The sequence below is a fragment of the Pipra filicauda genome, unplaced genomic scaffold (assembly GCF_003945595.2).
Source record: "Pipra filicauda isolate LSUMZ 115617 unplaced genomic scaffold, ASM394559v2 scaffold4_size7858003_pilon, whole genome shotgun sequence".
NCBI lineage: Eukaryota > Metazoa > Chordata > Aves > Passeriformes > Pipridae > Pipra > Pipra filicauda.
This window is the reverse complement of record NW_024104643.1, coordinates 1,039,372-1,061,605: the sequence shown is the minus strand read 5'-3', so window position 1 is coordinate 1,061,605 and position 22,234 is coordinate 1,039,372. Positions and strand designations below refer to the sequence as shown.

General features: G+C 37.3%; 1 protein-coding gene across 1 annotated transcript in view; it reads left to right on the top strand.

Moving 5' to 3' along the window:
• Window positions 1–4,267: 4,267 nt before the first annotated feature.
• Window positions 4,268–22,234, top strand: part of OTOGL (otogelin like) — a 90,755-nt gene continuing 72,788 nt past the window's right edge. Inside the window, exons 1-12 of the mRNA XM_039386728.1 lie at window positions 4,268–4,363; window positions 5,286–5,325; window positions 6,402–6,450; window positions 8,603–8,660; window positions 10,319–10,417; window positions 11,083–11,237; window positions 13,867–13,988; window positions 15,012–15,217; window positions 17,993–18,120; window positions 18,700–18,806; window positions 21,049–21,155; window positions 21,867–21,992. Of these exons, the coding sequence (XP_039242662.1) occupies window positions 4,285–4,363; window positions 5,286–5,325; window positions 6,402–6,450; window positions 8,603–8,660; window positions 10,319–10,417; window positions 11,083–11,237; window positions 13,867–13,988; window positions 15,012–15,217; window positions 17,993–18,120; window positions 18,700–18,806; window positions 21,049–21,155; window positions 21,867–21,992 (1,276 nt within the window). The 5' untranslated portion in view covers window positions 4,268–4,284. The remainder of the gene's footprint in view (window positions 4,364–5,285; window positions 5,326–6,401; window positions 6,451–8,602; window positions 8,661–10,318; window positions 10,418–11,082; window positions 11,238–13,866; window positions 13,989–15,011; window positions 15,218–17,992; window positions 18,121–18,699; window positions 18,807–21,048; window positions 21,156–21,866; window positions 21,993–22,234) is intronic.

Genomic DNA, 22,234 nt, shown 5'->3' with positions numbered 1-22,234 from the left:
TGACCCAACAGGTATTGCCACACCCCTGAGCTGTTTCCTGTTTAAAAGCCAGTTTGGAGAGGAACTGGAAAAAACTGGAGACCAAGACAATCAGAGCCCAACTGCTGTATTGCTCTCTAAGCCTGGTAGTTGAGTGTCTTGTATGCTTTTTGTGCCAATACTGAAGTTGTCATAGGAACACCTTGTTACTTGAGATTTTTTTTTTTAATTGGGCTTTCTCAGCATGGTATTTCTTCTCTCATTTACTTAATGGCAGGTTATTTCAGCGTACTCAAGTCAACACAAAGTTAAACCAGCTTTCTTTGCAAGTTGGGGAAGTGGAAAGAATAGTACAATTCTGCCCTTTTGCTCTAGTTTGGGAAAACAGGTGCTTGTGCCTTTTTATAAATGTTATCATTTGTCATGATGTCTGCTTTTTTGGTACAAAAGTATTAAAGGCATTCTCACTGAAGTGTAGTTATTCAAGAGTTAAATGTGTAACTTAAACAAATGCCTTCTGAAAAGGAATTCTCCATCCATCTCCCATTTTAGCTGTCAGTGTCTGCCACAAAATAACTACATTCCATGACCCGAATAGAAGTAGAATGCTCGTATTGAAGTGGAGGGGACTGTTGTATGTTCTATCACCAAGTTACACACAAGAATTTTTTGGTTCTACACTAAGCGAATGAGATATTCTATTCCAGACTCTAGCTGTCTCTGGCAAGATGTGTGGTCTTCTTTTTTCAGTCCTCTCTTTTTGCACTCTAAGCTCTTGGGCTGCTGAAAACTGCGATGCTCAGCCTCCTAGCCTGGCTTTCCAAGGAAAAAATGCTATGCAGACCTAACTTAGAATTTGATTGCTTGAATTCCTGTGAGTTTTGTGAAAACTGGCATCTTGATAGATGGTAATTAGCTTCAGTGGAGGAAAAATAAGCCTTTTAGTTGTTTGGCTTGTGTGATGACTGAAAAGCAGTGGTTCACTCATTGCTTAGGAAACGTGTACTGGCCTGCCAGTTGGCACATCTGAGGCTAGTTCAAAACTGATTCTTGCCTAGCTGTTATATTAGTGGGATGGAGGAGAAAAGACATGATGCAAAGTTGCAGTGTGTGAAAATCAGGGAGGCAGGGGGAGATGCAATACCAGATGCCAGTAACCTTCAGGGTGGATTTCACAGTTAGAAGAAACCTGATGGATCCATTTTTCTGCCCACAGAACAGGTTGTAACAATTGTGGATTTTTGTTTTGCTGTTCTTTTAAAGAAAGGCTGAAAATAAAACTTGCATTGCTACTAATATATCCAGAGATTATATCTGCATGTCATTTCTTCAACCAGAAGACTCTTAGCATAATACAAATGCTTTCTGAATTGAACTCTGATCCCATAAAAATGCCTCGTTAATCCTGTAGAGTGATATCATTCCTATACACTTGCTTTCTAAATGAGAAATGTTTGTGGAATTAGGCTGGTGTCTGCCTGGGTGGCTGAACATTTTTATCCTAAGAGGTTTCTTACTGATCACCCACTAGAGGGCTTAACTTCATTGAGGAAACAGAACCACTGTGGAGTTTGAAGGTGTAAGGAGGAAACCTGTTTGATCTTCAAACCCTTAGTGAGGATCTTGAGCAGCTGTGGACGTGGTTCTCAGAAAAAAAAGGAATGTTCCTGACCTCCTATCATCCAGCTCTTTCATTAGTTTCACCAATGCTAATCTTTAGGAAGATCAGGTGTGCACAATAAAATGTGGTCTCAAATGAATTCATTGAAAATACCAAGTTTTGTTAACTGCAGAGGATCCAGTTCAAAACCAGGGCAAACTTATGTCCATGGCACGGAAAGCAGTTATTTTTTCACCCACTGTTTATAATCTTGATAAACAGTGTGACCTGTATATAAATTTAAGTCCTCTCAAATGTCATGTTGGAAAATTTGGAGAAAATTAATTTTGTCTGTAATATACAAATATATAAATATTGAAATGTTTAAATTTTATTTTTAAAGAGAAATCTGTAACTTAAAGATGTAACACCAGCATTTTTAAAGTGCGGACAAGTGTGTTCTGTCTTGTGCTTGTTTCCTTCCAAAAGAGATTATTTTCTAATGCCTTTTTTCTGTTCAGATTTTTCGGAAGCGCCAATCTGTGAGTATTCTAATACTTGTGTAGATAATCTGTGTTGTTGCCTTGATACAATTTGATTCAATTTTTTTCATCTCTTTCTTAATATAGTCGTCTGAGTTACAGTTCAGTGTACTTGGCTGAATAATTCTTTTCCCTTAGCTGACATCCTTAATGTGCTTGGGACTGTGCTTTTTCCTACCCTGCCTTGGGCAGAGATGTCCAAACCTAATGAAGCCTATTGTTCTAACTCTTAAAAAGTTCCTTTGCAGCTGATGAGGCTTGGCCTACTTTTTAAATATTAGAATTTAAGCAAATGTGAAATACTAACCAAATATTCACTCAACTCTGCTATAGAAAAATTGAAAAAAAAAAAAGTCTATTTTGGATAGTTTCTGTTAAACCAAAATAGTTCATTTCTATGAACGTTATATTAATGGAAATATTTATTTGTGAAATTACATATGAAGCATGGTGGGAAATACAGTCTTGAGGAAGGGAGGAATCCCAGATCAGATTTCTCTTGGAACAGTTTTGAAACAGGAACTTGGAACAGTTTTGAAACCGGACTTGAAAGTAAGATAACATGGAGGCTGGTAATGGAAATTTGAAGATCTAATGTTTGATTTCATCTCATCTTGAGAGTAACCTTCAGTGAAAGTATATTTCCTCTAAGTTCCCACATAAGAGTTAAAAGAGTGACTATATCAATGAGTCGATTTGGCTTAGGAACTCACTTCTTTTGCTTCTGTTTGCAGTCTGGAGTGGTTTTGGACCACATGGAGCGCATACAGCTAAGCTGGGAGATGCAGTCTGGCTGCACACAAGCAGCCGATCCGTGGGACCAGGCCATAGCCAGTCAAAAGTAAAAACAAAACAAAAAACCCTCTGGAAACACAATTATTGGAATGTCGGCTTCTCAGATCCAACAGTTTACAATAAGTATCCTTGTGCCACCAGTGGTCCCAAACTTGCACAAGTGCTCTTGGCTGCTATGTGGATACAGGGTTTTGTCCTTGTCTGTGGTTGGAGAGGCTGAGTGTTTTTATTTGCTTTTTGTTCTTATCCAGCTGGGGAGCAGGAAAGAGAAAAGTCTAGAAAAATGATGGAGAATGTTTTACTTGAGAGAGGTCATCAACTTCTAAATTTTATTTGGGTCCAAATACACCCTCAGAGGGTCTCACAAAGCACATCCTACGAAGAGCAGAGGGCTAGGCAAAAGACAGGTTTTGCAAAATAAAATAAGCAGTAGCAATTTCAAGTAGCATTATATATGTCTTTAAAACTGTTCTTTTTAATGATTCTGTTTACAGTAAATCAGTATTTATTTTTAAAATTTAAAATTATGATAAAACAGGTAAAAGTCTTTCATTTTAAAACATAATTTTAATTTTGGTTAAATTATATTTTTATATTTTAATGAAAATTAGAAATGAAACCCATTGTATTGAATTCTTTCTCCTTTTTGCTAATGTAAAGTTTTAATAATGTTTTATTAAAAATTAAATATAATTATACTCTGAGAAACCTTCTTTTATGGTATAAGCAAACTATACACAGAAATACATCTAAAATATTCTTAAAAATCCAAGTGTATTATTTAATAGAAGTTCACCTCTCCCCTTTGAGGACAGATAAGAAATGTTAATATGTTAATTTCTAGAACCATCTGGTTATACTTTATATAGTAGTATCATTTCAGGGTCTTGCAAAAATATTTTGCTATACTAAGCAGTGAAGAGCAGCACTCAGCTCAAGCCTCAAAGCACACAAAGGTGTGTGATGACTGAAAGATCTCTCAAACCACCATGACATGGCAACATTTGTGTGTCATTGTCTGCTATGTTATAAAGGGCCGATTCAATTCAACAGAGGAGTAATACTTGCAGGTCTGGTGCAAGTGTAACTAATACAGACCCTGCTGAGGAGTTACCATGCATTACTAATGAGGGACATGCAGCCAGGAAGTTGTATGCAACACTCACAAAGCTCCTGAAGCTGTATGTAGCTACCAAGCTTGATGTCTCCTTTTATTTTCCTTTTTTTGCATTGCGTTGTTTTAAATAATACATTCAATTAACTAATTTTTAAAGGATTTAAACACACTGTAGAAATACATTGTTCTAAGATGTCATGTAATCAAAGCCATTAATTTGGATAAATTCCCTATTCCTAACTTATACTGAAATGAACATTGTAGGAAAGCTCAGTTTAATGATACCATGGAGTATATTCTTGCTTCATTCACTGCTGTCCTCTTTGCAAGGTAAGAATTTTATTCCATTTCTTTTAACTTTTACAAAGATTTCTCTAAGTATTTTTCTATCATTGTATTTTTTGACCTTGCTGGAATTTATAAATGCAAATTAAACATATATATCACCATTCTCTCTCACAGGAGTAGAAACTAAAATATAACTTTTTTTTTTAAGATACATTTTTATACCTCTGAATTTGTTACAAAACAATTACTTATGAACAAAATCTAAGTTTCTTGTATTTCTTGCTATTTTTGTCAGATGAATAAGCATTTTCAATGGGATATGATTTTGTCTGAGCAGACTGCACCTGCAGTTTAAAATTTTTAGACTGATAGGGTAAATAATTGCTCTCCTAATTACAGAAATGATGTTATTTTCTATGTAGTGCAACTGGATCTTGCAGATAGTTTTCATGCAGCAATTATAAAGATTTCTAAGGCAATAAGAGAAATTGTTTTGTTGTTTTGTGTATTTGTTTTTGTTTGTTTATTTGTTTCCTTGTTTTAAGCATGGAATAATTTAAAATTATTTACAATTGAATCTTACAAGTAACACTCAGAAAATTATTATAACCCTAGAAGTTTGATTCTGAAAAGCTCTGAGCACCTCTTGTATTTTATCTGTTTTGTTCTGAGCCTCTGAAGAACTATGAACTCTTTTCCTTCTTTCATGGGAGCATGTACCAGAACTGAGACCATGAAAACTTGCAGGTGAATAATGCTTGGGAGAATCAAGTCCTCAGGAAGGAAAGCATGTAATGCTACATTCCTTGGAAACAGAAAAATTTTGTGCAAAGATGCTCTATAAAACTCAGGATCATTGAAAAACAAAATTCAGTAGTGTTGTTTTAAACTTCACATTGCTTGCCAAGGACAGAGTAATGCTGTAGGAAAAAAATGTTTAACTTGATGACTTTTTAATCCGCAGGATCTTATTGCAAGCTTTCTCCTTTGAGAAGAACTTTGAGGTAAGGTTTTGTTCCTTATTTGTCAAGTCCTACTAACAGAACAAGAATGAGCAAGTGTGACGCAGTGCAAGTTAGAAAGTAAAATATAACCTTGAATTCAACATGTAAAATGTCATGTACATGTAGGTTGGATGTAGAACACACTTTCAGAATGTTTACAACTCTTTTCAAAGTATTTACATAATGGGCACGGGTCCTTCATTTGAAAAATGGAGTTCCTTATGAAAAACGATACTTCTATGGTCTTGAGAATGCTTAGAGGAATAATGGAATGAAACCAGCATGAGATCATGATTTCATGACTGGAAAAATACATTAAATGAATATCCTTCTACAGTCTTAATTGCATGATAAAATCGTAGCTGCTATTTGAAGCACAGAGAAGTAAGTGCTGTATAACCTTAAAATAAACATTTTCAATACAAATCTTCATGTAGAAGCTGAAATCCAAACAAAACCCAAACTAGGGAATGTTCCTGATCCCATTGAATTAAATGGGAACTATGCCATCCATTTCAATGGAAGCATCCAGTTGGACGTAGCTTCAAATGTCTAATGACCTCTAATGCATCTAGCAAACACACATGCAAATCTTGGAGTATTGATAGAACTAAGTGTGTTTTATAGTTTGATGCCCTTGTTTTGAAACTTAATCACAAATTTAAGTTGGCTCCAGCTGGAGAGTCATCTCTTGCTATTACAAGTACCATCACAGTATATTCAAGCAACACTCAGGGAACTTACAGCCACTCACACATAGCATCAACTAAATATGAAGTGGCTTTACAGTTTTGTATCCTGTTGTGTAAGCCTGTTTTGCCTATTTACGTTTCCCCACAGGCTCCAGGTACCTCCCTGTCCAAGCAGAGATCAGAGTGCTGCCCAATTTGGTAAAATGAGACAACGACAAAAAAAAAAAAAAGAAAAAAATAATCACCTTTTTAAATGTTAACCCAAGAAAGACCTCTTTGATAAAGTTATGGTAATCAGAGAGAAACACTTCTCTCAAGGGAGTTGCTTATTCAGGTTGCTCCAGGGACCTTTGCTAATACAAGATCCTTTTTGTTTTCTTCCAGAAATGAGTTTAATGCAACTCGACAGAAAAGAGATCTTGTAACAGCCGAGGTAGGTTATACCTCCAAAAGTGGGAGGGAGGGAAAACCCTCCTCCCTTTTCTGCTCTGGGCCTTTGCCATCCTTACAAATGAACCTTTGTGGGGAGAAGGGCTGCGGTAACAGGAGGACAGTGAGGACAGGAGCAGCTAGTCCCCATCTGCCCAGCCCCGACTGACCCAGGGCCTCATGCCTTCATTCACTCTCAGCAGAGCACCCAGTGGGCAACCTTCCCTGATGAGCTGACTGACGCATACCATGGGAAATAAACCCACCATGTCTCTCTCTGTCTTTTGTGAGAGTGAACAGAATGTCCTGGAAAGCTGTTTGTGTTTGGTGAGAGGCACAATGGCGGCGCCGCTGGCAAGGCTCCCTCATGCACGTGGTCAATGGTGGCTCCAGCGCAGCCCTGGTTCCTATTGCCCCGGCCCCCTGCTGCCTCAGTGTTGCACCTCGGCAATGCTGCTCTGAAATTTAATAGTAAATGGAGAAATCTCATTCCCCCACTGGTACACACTTGGGTTATGGACCCCAGCCAAGGGTTATAACCCCGTTTGACGGGGGTAGGCAGGAAGCCGGAGACTGTCTCTCCTCAGGGTCTTTGCGAGGAGCCTGCAGCCGAACCAGGGCTGATTTACTCCAAGTGCCTTTGAGATCTGTGTGCCCCTGACTGAGTCAGAAGGCAGTGGGTGTGAAATGCTGTGCTAAAATCAACCGAGCCTCTGAGACAAGCGAACTGGTGGTATCTTTGGAGGGGGCCTCAGCATGGAAGTGCTGTTGCACCAAGGACGCTTTACTACCCCAAAATAACACAAAGGCCAAAAGCCACTTTCCTGAGGCAGGCAGTTTAGAGTAGCTATCATGGAAAATGAAAATGGGTCTTGTTCAGGGAGGGAAGGGACACCTTTCAGCTAGCAACAGGCCATGGGAACCAGGAATAGTTTTGGTAGGGGGGCCTTCCAGGTGATGATTTGATGAAATCTATTTCAAGTTGATTTTAGACAGATCGTGCTACTTGGATGCATCCCACTAAGCATTTCCATTTGGAAAAAGGAAGTCTTTATGTCACTGTAAGAGGCATTAGTAAGACTTAACCTAACATGTTCCTTGCATGGCACTGTTCACTTTCAAATCCATCAGTTCAAATTCCAGAAGTGGAGAATGACTGGTGTCAAGAGGGAAGAAAGAAATTAGCTTATAAACAAAGATTAAAACAATTTTTTTACTTAGTTGTGCAACCTAAGGCTGGTGCTTATGTCTGTGGGGAGCACAGAAGGGTGACTGTTTTTCTCACAGATTATCAAATAGGAAATAAGTAAAAAACAGAGAAAAGAGTAGCTATTTAAGCAAAAGGGCCCAGATTTATAAAAGAAGGGATTTAAACTGGCCATGAGTAAATGTAAATGGGAAATATGTAGCTACTTATCACTTCACCCTGCTAAACTTTTCAGTCAGACTAGTTGGGGGCAAAAGCCCCAGATTATTTTCAGCCTGGAATAGGATCGGTTCTTGAAAGGAACAATGTGACGTGACAAGCTGCAGTAGCAGGGTGCTTGGGCAGATCCAGGGCTTCCTCATAGTCTGATGCTCCCTTGTTCCTAAACAGGAAGCAGCTCAGGCAGATCCACTTTCTCTTTTGTTTGGGATGAACCAAAATGCAATTCTGAAGGTCCTCAAGGAGGACATGAAATCCATTGCAGCTAGGGTGGCCACAGTGGGATGACCAGGGTGCAGCACAGAGCATGATTCAAGGGAGAGGATGAAATAAGGGATGTCCCATCTTCAAGCTCACCAGCTATGGGTATTTGACTGAAGTGAAAATGGCAGATTGTTCTCTGTCTCCTCACTTTTCCTTCTAAATGTAAATGCAAAACTTCCCAGGTGGAGCCCCAGTGGTTCACTGGAACTGGAGGGCATGAGGGAAAGCAAGCAGTGATCTCACAGCACAGCTGTGTCCATTCTCATCCCCTCAAAACCTGTGCTTTTCCTCTGCAGCCTGCCAATCCCTCCTGCAGCACCCACGCCTCTACCTTGCTGGCTGAGATGCAAATTGCTGTTCTGTATTAAAAGTCCCAACCCAATGTTTGGGTGCAAGTATTCAGGCTCTTATCAGCTCATTTGTAAACCACGAACACCCTGATTTTGCTTTTATGTTTCTCTGACAGGTTCAAGCTGCGTCTTTGTTGCATCTTCATGGGACCCAGATGCAGAGTCCACCAGGAGGTGAGTGCTGTGCTCCTCACCCGTGGGAGGAGAGAGTCCTGAAAATACTGCCTTCCTACCAGTTCCCCTGTGTTACCATGGGCTGTGGAACCCCTCTTCCTTATGTCCCCTACAAAACCCTGCCCTGTCTCATTTTCTCATGTTATCCATGTTAAATTAAGAAAAATTCCTATTAAAATTGTACTTTCAAAATAAGGCCTTACAACCAAATCTCAACAACCAACTAAACCAATACTTTGATATTGTTTTTTTTTTTTTTTTTTTAAATTTAGGTCTGTTGCAATTTTTCCTTTCTGCCACTTTTTTTCTGGCCTTGGCAGAGGATGTAGGTATGTCAGAGAGACAAGTAACTGGTTGTGCAAAGGGACAGGGGTGCTCAGGCAATGAACACGCATCTGCTCCTGGAGAGTCTTAAGCATTGTACAACCATGTAAAGGAGGCCCAGGTTACAGAATTTGTTTTACAGTACAGTTCATTGTATTCAACTTGGGTTGGAATTTTGGTATCCTTCTTGGAAAATGCCTGGGCAGGTCCTTTCTGTTGCATTTTTCTATGTAAAAGGATATATGCAATTTTGCAACTCACAATTCTAACAACAACAAAGAAGTTTTCCACTTCCACCAACCACAGAAGTTGGTGCTGTTCTAGAAGCAATATTTTCTGCTTTGTCAGTATTTTCAGAGTATCTGTGTATATTTGTAAAGCAATTCTTTAATGGAAAAAATTCAAAACTAAGCATGCAAAGGAATTTTCACAATGAAGGATGATGTTCATAATAATTGGTAGCTTCTGTGTACCTTTAATGTAAAGGTCCCATTTTATTCCCATTCAAGATCACTAGCAGCTTTTTTAATCTCCATCAGCAACACTGAAAGCTTTTTTATGTAGGGTTTTAATCCTACTCCAAGAAGGAAAACAGCTATCTACAAAACCTGATGAAGTTTTGCTTTGGGACTACTTTTCTTCTCCACTTTTGGGGAATTATGATTTAGACCCCCCTCAACGAATGATTAGTAAATGACAGGGAGGTCTTAGCTTTCAAACACACTATAAAACCCTTTAATGTAACTGCTTTTGGAAACAATTACTAATTATAAAACAAGCCATTCCCATGGAATCTAAAGTCTCTGACTCCAGTCACCTCTTAAGCAGAAAAAACCTTCTGACTTTTTTTAGCATGTGGAGAAGGTTGTTTATGACTGGTTTTGACTCTGTAAATTATATATTCTGGACTAATCATAAACTGAATGTACCCTTTGCTGTAATGCTTAGGAGGGAGGAGCTGAACATATGTATAAATTATGCTGAATTTAGTCAATTAGAATAATCTGTGTCCTGCATATTTTGAGATCAGCAGGACTGGGATTTGATTTCTTTACATGGGAACTTGACCTTTTGTTTGCTGGGAGGAGGTTGACCTTTTGCTCCTTTGTTAGTTTACAAGTCTCAAACCAAAAGAGAGAGAACCTTGTTTCTCTTTTAACCAAGGAACCCAAAGGATAAAATTATGGAAATGTTAAAAAATGGAGATTGTTGTTTGTTAATTTTCTCAGCTAATATAGCTGCTTGTGATTTAACAATAAACAGATTTAATGGGGATCTTGCAGCCTGTTTGCAAAATACCGTATCTACTAAAAGGCTGCTATGCCTGCTTACAGGTTCATGTCCTCAGGAGTGCCTTAATGGAGCAGCCTGCACAGAGGCGGGTGATTGTGACTGTCAGTTATTTCAGGCTCAAGGAAACAGGTGCCAAATTGGTAAGTTTTGGGCCAAAGGGTTTAGTTTCAGCTTCAAGGGAGATGCAGGCTTTTAAAACAATACTGTTAGCAGCATATTTGTGATTCCTCTGTGGTAAAACTGTCATTCGACAAGTAGCTAGGAGTGTTAGGGATGTATAGAGAGCAGGAATGCCTATATTTTAGCACTTGGGCTGTAACAATGCACAGATACCAAAATAGACAGATCACCATCTAGTGCATCCATAGCCAAACAGATTTTTTATAGTTAGCTGAACAACCAAAAAGCCACTGCCTTTTTTCTAACAGTGAGTTACTGCAAATAAAATTACCAACTATTTCAGTGCACTAGTTTCTGTAATTTGCTGTTTGTAGGGATGGACAAGAATTGTCTTCCATTATTGGGAGGATATCGAAATCCCTGGCCTCTGTTTGTAATTAAAATGTATCCACTGAAGCAAATAAAAAACTTAATGATGATTGCATATGGTTAAAACTACAGACTAAAGATTAAGAAAAATACTGACTTTATTTAAAGTTGAAGAAATAAATTTATCTTTTGTACTTGCTATGTATTTCCTTTTAAGCTCTTATTTCCTTTCCGAGCTCCTACTTTCATAGATGCCTGTGACACCTGTCAATTTTTTATGACAGTGCTTGTTGTAAACTCACTGTGCTCTCTCCAGTACCTAACACTGGTAAGGACCGAGATGGGATTTGCAAGTCGTGGGGACAGTACCATTTTGAAACATTTGATGGCATCTACTACTACTTCCCAGGAAATTGCTCCTATATTTTTGCAAAAGATTGCAGTACTCCAGAACCCCAGTACACTGTTTGGGTAAGTATGTGAACATAGACTAGAAATAAGTATGTAAGTAAATATAGAAGTAAATGAGTAAGTAAAATAAGTAGAGAGACAGCAAATGTACCAAACTGCTCATTGCTTACTTAGACGTAAAATTATTTTCTGGAAATGTTTAAACATATGTACAGTAACTCAAAATACTGGTGAAATTATAATCAACAGAGTCAGGATATTAAAAATAGTATTTCTTACTCCTGCTGTCCTTAATGAGATTTTTGATCTCTCCCTTCTTGGAGATACCATGGATCTCAAAGCAAACCTTGGAAACTTCAATGAACTGAAGCTATCAGATAATAAGAAAAACTGATTTGCTGAGTAAAGTGCAAGCAGCTATCACTTGCCAGGCACCTGAGCATACTGGGCCCCAATTCACAGCCTCTGACAAGCTGTGAGGATCTGCCTTCCTGGTCGATGGGATTTGCTCTCCCATCCTGTCCCCTCTGGGGATTTGCATTCTAATTTTGGATTACCTCTAAGTCATGCTGAGAAGATTAACAGCTCAAAAGCCTTCATCTTGACCTATGTATGGAAGGCACTCTTTTTAGTAATTTCTTCAAGTTACTGGGTGTCTGTGGTTAATGACTTTGGATCAGGGAGAGTTCAAACCTATACCCTGTTTGAAGAAAGATGCCCTGTTTGTCAGGCTCTTAGTTACTGTGGGGAGAGCATACAAGCTCATTATATTACTTCATACACAACGGTTGGAATTTAGTGCTGACTGGGCAGGGAAAAGTGGACAAGAGGGGTCCTAATTCTGAGCTTTGGTGGGTACAGTGCTTGCAGGGATGAGGGCAGATCTACATGCTGACTTCTGCTCTGAGGACTTTTTTCATTTATAAACAGATGATCTCCTCTTCCCTCAGATAACAGCACTTAGTGAAGATAAATCTACCATTAAAACTGCCATTTCTATTTACTGAAGATATAGAGAGATGCTGTTACACCTACCTTCCACAATATAATTTTAATTTTTTGGATTCTATATGCAGCTGTGAACTGTCAGGAGTTTTCAGAAATTGCTGTAGCAAAGTCCAGTATTATATTAAAATCTAGAATCAATATTTCAGTGAATTCCAGTTGCTCTGGAAAGAGAGCAATGTCATGTTTTACTAAATGTCATGTTTTACTAAAAATTGAAAATGTTTACTCAGCAAATTCATAAGTAATGGGAGACTGCAGTCTCTACAGACTGGGCAATGGAGAGCCTAAAACCTTGCCAGATCCTCACACTGAGGTCCTTCTGGCTTTAATAATCCACCTCTCAAGAGGAGAAAAAAACCTGTGTTTCTGTCTTAGGCTGGGTTTACAGAGAAACCATCTGTCAGTACTAGTAATGTTTATGTTGTCTTTAATTATGATTATTTTTATACCTGTAAAAACACTTAATGCTTTTCCGGGTTTGGTTTATTTCACTCAAAGAAACAGTAATTGGTTCTTACTTCCAGGATTAAGTGTCAGTTAAGGAAGATTAATTGAAGTATGTGTTAGCACTGTATGTGATGCACAGATATTTTCTACAAAAGGTATTTTTACAGCCTCCATTGCTACATTGGTAAAATGTTCCCAATTACGAATGTATTTAGCTTCACGGTACTGTCAAGTAAACTTGTAATGCAATTCCCATCCTTCTCAAAGAATGGTGACACACACAGCAACATAAGTCATATTTGAGTTATCTAAACTCTGTCTACATTTTAATTTAGGTAATGATAGGCATCTAAGATTCAAAACACATTCCCTTGTCTCTTCGGTGGTGTCTAAAATAAACTCACAGGCTTTTGAAGCACTATAGTGCATCCCACAGGTTCGGGAGGCTCAACCCCACAGAGATTAATGAAAGCTATTGAAGAAGTTTTGCTCAAGCAAAACCACACTATTTTCAAGTCCTGAGAGTGCTGTATTCAAGATAGAGAAGCTGATATATGACTCAAACAAATCCCCTTGCTCACTATGCTATATATGTATAATGGGGAGAAGCACACTTCAGAAAAGTCTACCTTTCTCCATTAGCAGGGCTGTAAAGCCAGTGCAAAATGGATTTTAGCAGATTCATGTAAATTAGATACCTGAAGTAATCTGTGGGAGCACTAAAATCTCAAAATATCCTGAGTGGTTCAGGAAGGCATGTTGTAGTTCAGTTGGCACGAGTCTCAGCTGGCAGGGAGAGTGCTGGTATTATGCTGAAGTTTTGTACTGGTTTGTAGTCCTGTCTAATAGACCAGAAGCTGTAGAAACAGAGCAAGAGGGGTGCTTGCAAATAAGGAACTCCTACTTTGGCAGCTATAAGCTAGCTCACTACAGTGTCCCTGAAGTTCATTAGCATAAAATACCTATTTCATCCGGTATTTTAATCACTGTCACATGATGCTTTGTGCTATTAAATGGTTGCTGCATTTCTCAGTAGTATTGGCTAGCATGAACTCCTGGTTTTGCATATCTTTGTAATTGTGACCTTTTAATATTCTAGGTATTTATTTGTAAAACTCTTTCAGTAACTGGAACATAGAAATGTAAAATATCATATATGAATTTATGAAAAATGCTGTGAAATTATTGAGAACAAACAGTTATTCTTATTGTGTGCATATTTTTCCCATCGAAGGTTCATAACAGTCCTCACTGTTATGGTTCTGTATATACTTGTCAGAGGTCCATCAGCTTATTTTTTTCAAACCAGGAAGAAATAATTATTTCAGGCCATGAAGTAAGAAAAAATGGAATCAGGTAAGTGTTCTAATGGTGGGATTTAGTATTTTATTGCAAAAAGATGATGTGGAGTTAGAGAAATTGATGCTTTTTACACCATCCAAATAAAATAATTCGATCTATGTCTGTATTGATCCTTTGCTGTTCTATATTGGGGCTGACAGAGCTCTAGTGTGAGCAGATGTAACAGTACTGATGTAATACCTGAGAGAGAATAGCACACACTCCACACATTAACCCTGTGTTTATCTTCTCAGCTGTAACCTAACAATTATTCATTACTACTTTGTACAGGTAAAGTCTGTGTCAGGCAGCCCTAGCTAATCCTTGGTGCATCCTGATACCATTTTGAACAAGACAGTCATTGTTTATTCTTGGTAGCTATAGCTAGTACAAGACACGATCTTCTTCCAGATGAGTCTGAATTGGTGAAAACAAAGATTCTAAGCCCCTTTGAGGCACAAACTTCACAAAACTTCTCTGAGGTACATCAACCCCCCAAATTTACCTTTTTTTTTCTTTTTTTTTTTTAATAAGTAAAAAGATGAGCTCAAGGCTATCAGAAGTTTATTTTACTAGCTGATGGTCTTTGATCAAGGGAGGAAGAGATACAACTTTTTTGTCAATAGTATTTTCTGTACTGTAAGTTTCTCCATTTGCAGATGTCTAACCCAGTGATGACCCGGTGCCCAGAAGGTCATAACATCAAACAGCTCCTTGCCCAATGCAGCATGCTCGTGAAGTCAAGTATTCCTCAGTGTGCTGAACTGGGCTTTGAAAGTGAAGATTCACTATTCTTTCAGGCTTATAATTGGTACAACTAATAGGTGTATACAACAGAAAAGCATTCATTTTTGATGGTTGATATAGAGAAGTAAACAGAAGAAAAGATAATAAAAACATGATGAAGAATTGAATGGAGTGACTGCATACACCAGGGAAAAGGGGTTTAGTGAGTTAGGTGATGATGTTTTATGTGGTATTTTTCTAGCAAGAACCTCATCTCATCTGAGATCTTTGAAGCAGACAATTTTTTTCCAGATTAATGTTGCCTCAGACAGTTGGAAATGCTTTTCTTGAGAGACTGGCTGACTATATTCTGGTGAAGACAACCTTTGGTTTTTCTCTTGCTTGGGATGGAAACTCTGGTATTTATATTAAGCTGACAGAAGATCATAAGAGAAAACCTTGTGGCCTTTGTGGAAATTTTAATGGCAATAAATATGATGACCTGATACTGCAAAATAGTAAGTAAATAGCTTACCGTTAACTTGTGTGAACAACTTCTATGTTAACTTTAAATATAATGCTGTTAAAATATAATGGTGTAAAAACGCAGAGTCCTCTTTCAGTTATTTCAGTAAAATAGTGTATCTGCTCTACTTTTGCTTCTCCTTATCATTCAAAATTCAAATGGAAAAGGTTCTAGTTCAAAAAATAATCTATATGTGCATTTAAGCGTTTTCTTGCTCAACAAAGCACTTGGAGTATGTTTATCTTAGCTGATGAAAGTGCCTTCAAATAATAAATAAATAAACAAATGTTTGTGGTTTTATCTGTGTTTAAAGATGAAGGGAAAAGCACCATCTCAAGTCATTCTTTTATATCAGCATCATAAAAATACTAGTTGAAATCTATAAATTTCTGAACTGTTGCCAGGGAGTTCCTTGTATCTCCTTGTCGGTATGGTGTCTTATGGTCCTCCAACTATGCTGTAGAATGAGGAGCTGCCCAATGCTGTGTCTGAGGCAGAGAGGAGTTGAACTCGTATTCTGTAGTCCATGAAGGGAATACTCCATAGGGACTTTTTTCCTACTTGCAACTAATGTGAGAAAAAAGAAAAAGAACAAGTTTGAGAATATGACTAATATTTATCTCAGTCTCTTATAAAAACAAGACAGGACTATTTTACTGTTACCATTAACTGCAAGGAGAACCTAGTCCCAAGGCTCTCCTTGTTCTTAAGTCTCAAATGTTGTCTTATTAACTTTTTTTACCATTTTTTATGGTTGATAGAGGAGCTTTTTAACTTTCTTAGTGAAGGAAGACTCAGTGTACATATCTTTGCATAATCTTTAAAAATCTGCCCAGTATAAATTTCTCATACTTCTTCTGCAATGAGAGCAATAAGTTTTGTGCATTAACTTCTGCACACCAGACTATGGTATGTTTAATAACCAGTTTAAACTGATGATGTTTAATAATAGAGAAAAATGGTATTTGGTGGAATTAATGAATTCACATGATCTCTAAAAAATAGTAATTTCAGGATCTTTAAATATATTATCTGTTGTAAAAGACTTGCAGTTCTTACCTTACTTCATTTTCAGAGCTACATTTCTCTGCCATCATCATTCCTTCTTGCTTTTTTCTTTATCAGAAATGATAGCGTTATTGTAGCGTACAGTTGAGAGCCACATGAATCATGTTAACCTTGAGCCAGTTGTATCACGTGGTGCCTTGCCTCTGCAAATACAAAGCACGAAGTCCTGAGATCTTCAAAAGAATACATTGCTAATTCAAATTACTTCCAAGCTGCAACATTTTTCTAAGAGTTTGCAAATCATATCAATCATTTGATATGATGATTTATCTCTTCCAGCTAAACTACTTCCTCCAGTAGTATAAAGGAAGCTCTTACATCTATCCTGAGTCTTCCAGAGTCCAAATGCTCTTTATATGTAATGCTCAAATAAATAAGTTGCTGAGAGGCACATAATGCTCCATTTCAAAGCACAGTTTAAAAACAAACTCCTTTTCTGTTTCCTTATCTTAATTTTTAATGCCATCTTTGTATTGCAAGACTGTATCTGTGTACAGAATTGTTTCAAGGACCATGATTTTATTTTGTGGTATTTCTTGAAGACTTAGAAGTTTTTTCAAGCCCTGTTAAAATGTAAATAAAATAATTTTAATGTGTTTGTAGAAGCAGAGCTATGTCAATAGATTTACCTCTAGATCAAACTCCAACTTTTTATGTTTGGGAAGGGTTTTCTGCGTAAAGAACTACTCTGACAGAGAGGGAGAAATATTTTAAGACTCTCTGACTCTTAAGTAAAACAACTGGTTAGGATCTTATCTTTGTTTATTTGTGGAGATCTAAGTATACATATCCGATTAGTATGTTTTGTGGCTTTCCACACTGCAGTGTCCAACTTTGTACTTCTTGTGGTAGAAGTACAGCTAGTAGTACAGCTCTGTGAAAAAAACCCTCTAGCTGATTTCATTTCAGTATCCTATCTCTTAACCATTCATAGACGTAGATAACCATAGCATAGATACTAATTATTATAAGGTTCTTCAGGGTAGAGGCAATATACCCTTTTTAACATAATAAAGAATGTAGAGAAAATGAAATATTTAGTTCTTGCTGCAAATATATGGGAAATTTGGGTCTGTTTCTTTGCTGCCAACCTTCTTGTATGTCCATGTATCTTAACCTGTTGCCATGACTTCTAGTCATGCATCTTGTTTATTAGTTCTCCCAAGCTTATGCTGTGAGGAGAGCTGGGCATGTTGTGGTATGTTTGTTGTAGGGCTTTTCTGCAACAAGGGAAAAGGAGGGAGATAATAGCACTAACTGACCTCTGTGAAACATGATGAAAGCCTTAAATGTTTCAAAGAAATGTATTTTTTCTTAAGTATTCAATGCATTACACTTGTATATTTGTTATACAAGTTATACAAGTTATATTTGTTATACAAATATACTTGTACATTTGTTTTATAACAAATATACAATTTATATATTTGTTATAAAATTATCAGTAATGGCACCTACAAAAACCCAAACCAACACCTTGTCATGTTTTTTTTAATGTTTTTATTTAAATGTATTATAAAATGTAATCTGAAATAAAAAAAGAAAAATAACGTTTTTCTTCACCATTCATACTCTGAAAACATTTGTAATTGAGATTATGAACACACTGAAAAATGATTAGAAATTTCAAAGACGTCTTTTGTATTTGTGTCAACAACTTCTTTTTCATTGTTGTTCTCCCAATGTTTTCATGCAGTAGGTGATTATACAGAAGACATTGCTGAATTTGCAAATAGTTGGGCTGTGCAATCCTCAGGTGATGTAGCTTGTGTACCTACTGCCTCAGATTTTTTCAGTCCTTGCTCAGCTAATGGAGAATCCACTGAGGTAAATTAATCATGCTTTATACATATATTTGCTGCCTACTGATGGTACATGAATCTAACAATGTACACCATGTTGAAAAAAGTCTTAAATGCATTGAAGCTCTGAGAAAGGAAAGAGTCAGGTCAGGGCTGTTGGTAGGGAGTTCTTCATATATTTAGCTTAAAAGTGCAAAGGCTCAGATAGGATGTGCCAAGTGGCACCAGTCTGCTGGCAGAGCTCTTCATTACTACATTAAACTTGGGTTCAGTTTCCAGTCCTGGCATCTTACACCTCATTATTTTGGGAATTGTGAAATACTGCAGAAATAGCATGATCAACTCCTGCACTGACACAAAGTGCTTCTTTTTCTCATTTCACACTCTTTCATCCCAGATAGTTTAGGAGCAGCATGCCTAGGCAGAGAGGGCAAATTTTAGGAAGAGTAATAAAAGAGGTAAACTAATAAATTGAGACTGCAAGATTCTCAAAGTTTAATGGGGATATAAAGGATCCTATATTAGGGAAACAAAGCTAAAGAGAATTATGCCTGTTCAGAAAGTATTGGCTAACTGTCATTTACTGATTCTTCTTAATGCACAGGACATATTCCTCAAATGCCAAATATTCCTACAGTTTCCTTTTCTCAGCTGTCATGAAAGTATAGATCCGTATTCTTATATTGCAAGCTGTATGAATGATCTTTGCAGGTAAGGCTGGAGTTCTTGTGTATTTAATTTTGACATATGAAATGGATGCTCATGCTTTTGTGTGAGACCAGAATGGAACAACGCTGAGGGCAGTTAAGAAGAACCAAGTTCAAAATGAAAGAGATGGGCTTTCTCAGGGGGTGATTTAGTGTGGAAACAAAGGGCACAGAACCAGCCCGCCAAGGGATATTTTGATTGCTAAGGGCTTACATGTATTCGAGGAAATACTAGACAAATAATCGGAAGATAAATCCACGGAGAATAACTAATGACAAAATATGAACTGCTAATCACAAAAAACCTGAAACCTATATCTGAAGGGCCCAAACCAAAAATACATGATACTACTGAGAAATAACAATAATACTGGAGGAGCTGGACCATCTGTCTGATGCAGTTGGACTGAGTAATCACTATGGTTCAAACAAGTAGAATTTTAACAAAATGGTTTTACATATGTAAATTCAGAGTTGTCAAAAGAAATTCAACTCTCGTTTGCTTTGGTGGGAGTCACACCCCCTCAGCTGCTGGCATTGTGTGCAACCTGTTATTTTTCTCTTAGCTCTCCAGACTCCTGATTAGGTTTTGTCATTCAAGTTAAATTTGTAGTCCAGTAATTGAATAGATAACTGAGCAGTGTACTACTTCCTTTGTAGTAAGGTTTTCAAATTAATAAGTAATTGTCATAAATAGTATGATTTTTACGAGATACTATTATGACCCTCTCAGAGTATTATCAGTTTAATCAAAAACATACAGAAAGGATCTCAAGTCAAAACATAAAGATGTCTCAGTATAATCCATTACAACTTATTAGTTCATTTTTGATGGATTCTGAGATACCGTAGAGTCAAGATGGAAGACTTTGTGTTTGTAGGCAAATATCCAAAGTGTCCTTCCTAATGTTTATGATCTGTACATTGATTTCATTTGGAGAAGAGTTGAGTTCCCTCTATATGGTCTCTTTGTAACTCAGGAGTTTACTGTGGCTTTTGAAGAATAATGAAAAGCAAATTTTCAAATTTCAAATAGGGTATTGAATCAGTACGGTGATGTTAAGAGGGATTGGATTTTTTGTCAAAATGCTGCTGTGTGTTGATGTCAACTGTGTGGATGTTAAAAACCTCAAAGTTTCTGTGTCTCATTAATTTAGGCTTATTTTGTTTGTAAAAGAGACCTCTCTTCTTGTGGCTTAGTCAGTTTATGAAGTTTTTTGTGGGGCCATAGTATATGCCAAGTATTCTTTCTACTAAGACCCATTTAATTGGATTAGATAAGGAGAGCTGGAGAGACTGATTACTGTAACAAAGAGTATAGTGCTGTTTGATTTGATAACAGATGTGTTGAAAGCAGAATACAAACACAATATAACATATTTGTAAGACCATTAATTTTGGAAGCATGATCTTGTATGCTAAAAGGCAAACTCAGTTGATCTGTCTCAGTCATGCTTATAACAGAAACGTCATGTTATGAATTGGCATCAAATCCCCCACAGTAAGTGATGTGAGTTGTTGGACTTTCACAGTAACAAAAGGTTGGTGATATTTCACTGTATTGGACTTACATCTGAATACATTCTGAACTTATCTAAACATTAATGAATGTCTCTTTACCTGATCCTGGTAAAAGCGCACTGTAAGCTTCTTCTATACAGACTAAGGCAGAGATATTGACTTTGCCCAAGGTTGTGTTGTAAATACCTGAGCCTGTCCACAGTATTCAGTGGATAATGCTTCTGGTTCTGAGCACTTCAGCACAAGGTCAGGAGTCCACCAACAGGATTCTTCTCACCTAAGTTAACAATCTTACAAGTAATTGGAAATTTGAAGTTCTTGGATCAGAATGTCTTTTGTCAGTGTAGGTCAGAGTTTCTACATCATGCAAGAGGGAGAGAGCCTGACATGGGGATCTTGAGGCTGTTGAGTTGTCCATTGTCTTCAAGAAGAGGTCCTGATTCTCTTTCATCATAAACAGCATTTTTAATTTTTTTTTGTTTTTATAATAGATTAGTGGTTTTGCTCATTGTGGTAATATTAAAATGAAACAACTTTTTGTGAGATTGAATGATAAAAACACAACAGTGTATTCAGCACAGCTCGTTCCTTTTTATATTTTCACTGTGTGCCATTATGACTGAGTGGTGTCAGCTATGTGTGAAATATCCTGTGCAATGTCCCATGGCTGAAATTTGTAGATGAGATTTGAGTTCCATGATTACTCCGTTATTTTATCATTTCAGAGTGGATGATGATGAAACATACTGCAGGGCAGTGACAGAGTACGCTAGAGCATGCTCTCACGCTGGGTCCCCGGTGCGGGACTGGAGGGATGACTTTCCTGCCTGTAGTAAGACTCTTTAATAAAGCATACTATGTGACTTTTGAGATATCACATGTATTAATTTAAAATAATTCCATCTTGCCAACATTTGTCACTACAGAACTCAGACCTGATACTGAAGTTGATCACCAGTTTCACTATTGCTGGCAAACAATGAAGTCAATGACTTGCTAGAAGAATATTTTAATTCCATTGTGATATGATTTAGATCCATACAAAATTCTTGTTTGTGCAGATTACTAGAAACGTCATGTGTGCTGATAATATTCTAGGACAAAGAACAAACATCTGTGGAGATCTGTTATTGCTCCTTGTCCCAGAAGACCTTTCAGCCTCTACTGGCCCTATAACAGAATTAACTTAGTTAATCCAGCTCCTTCTAGTTATCACCACCACCCATCAACTGCAGCTTAGTTATGCAACTTATGCACAGGGCTTTGAACTAGCTGAGATATGAGCACATATTCCTCTGTCACAGAAATTATAACATATTTTGGAGTGGTGGTATAAGAATTTGGTAAAGAAAAGCTTAAATACTGTTGAGAGGTTCACCATAGATCATCAGTTAAAACCCCTCCAAAACATCCATTGTACTTTATCTGACTAACTACCTATACCAGAAGCACTGCACAACTGTTTCTTTGACAGAGGGGGGTTTTCCAGCATGGAAAGAAAAAATTGCACTAATGTTCAATATACCATGGGTTTTTTTTCTAGCTGAGAAGTGTGAAGACAGCTTTGTTCACCGTGATTGTATCAGTTGTTGTCCACCAACCTGCACATTTGAAAAAGATTGTCTTGGCAGCAACTTGCACTGTTTAGATGGCTGTTACTGTCCAGATGGTAAATACTGTCAATGTTACATGAAAAAATACATGTAAAGCTAGTACTCAACATCATAATAAAGTTTGAATAGACCATGCTTAAAATTGAATCCTGAAAATACTAATATTGTAAATTCTGCCCTAGCTGTTATTATTGTCACTGTAATTCTTCCTTTTATTGCATGCTAAACATTTCTCTAGAATAGAGGTATGTCAGCTTGCAATACCAGTTACAATCTGGAGCCATTACTAATGCTTCCT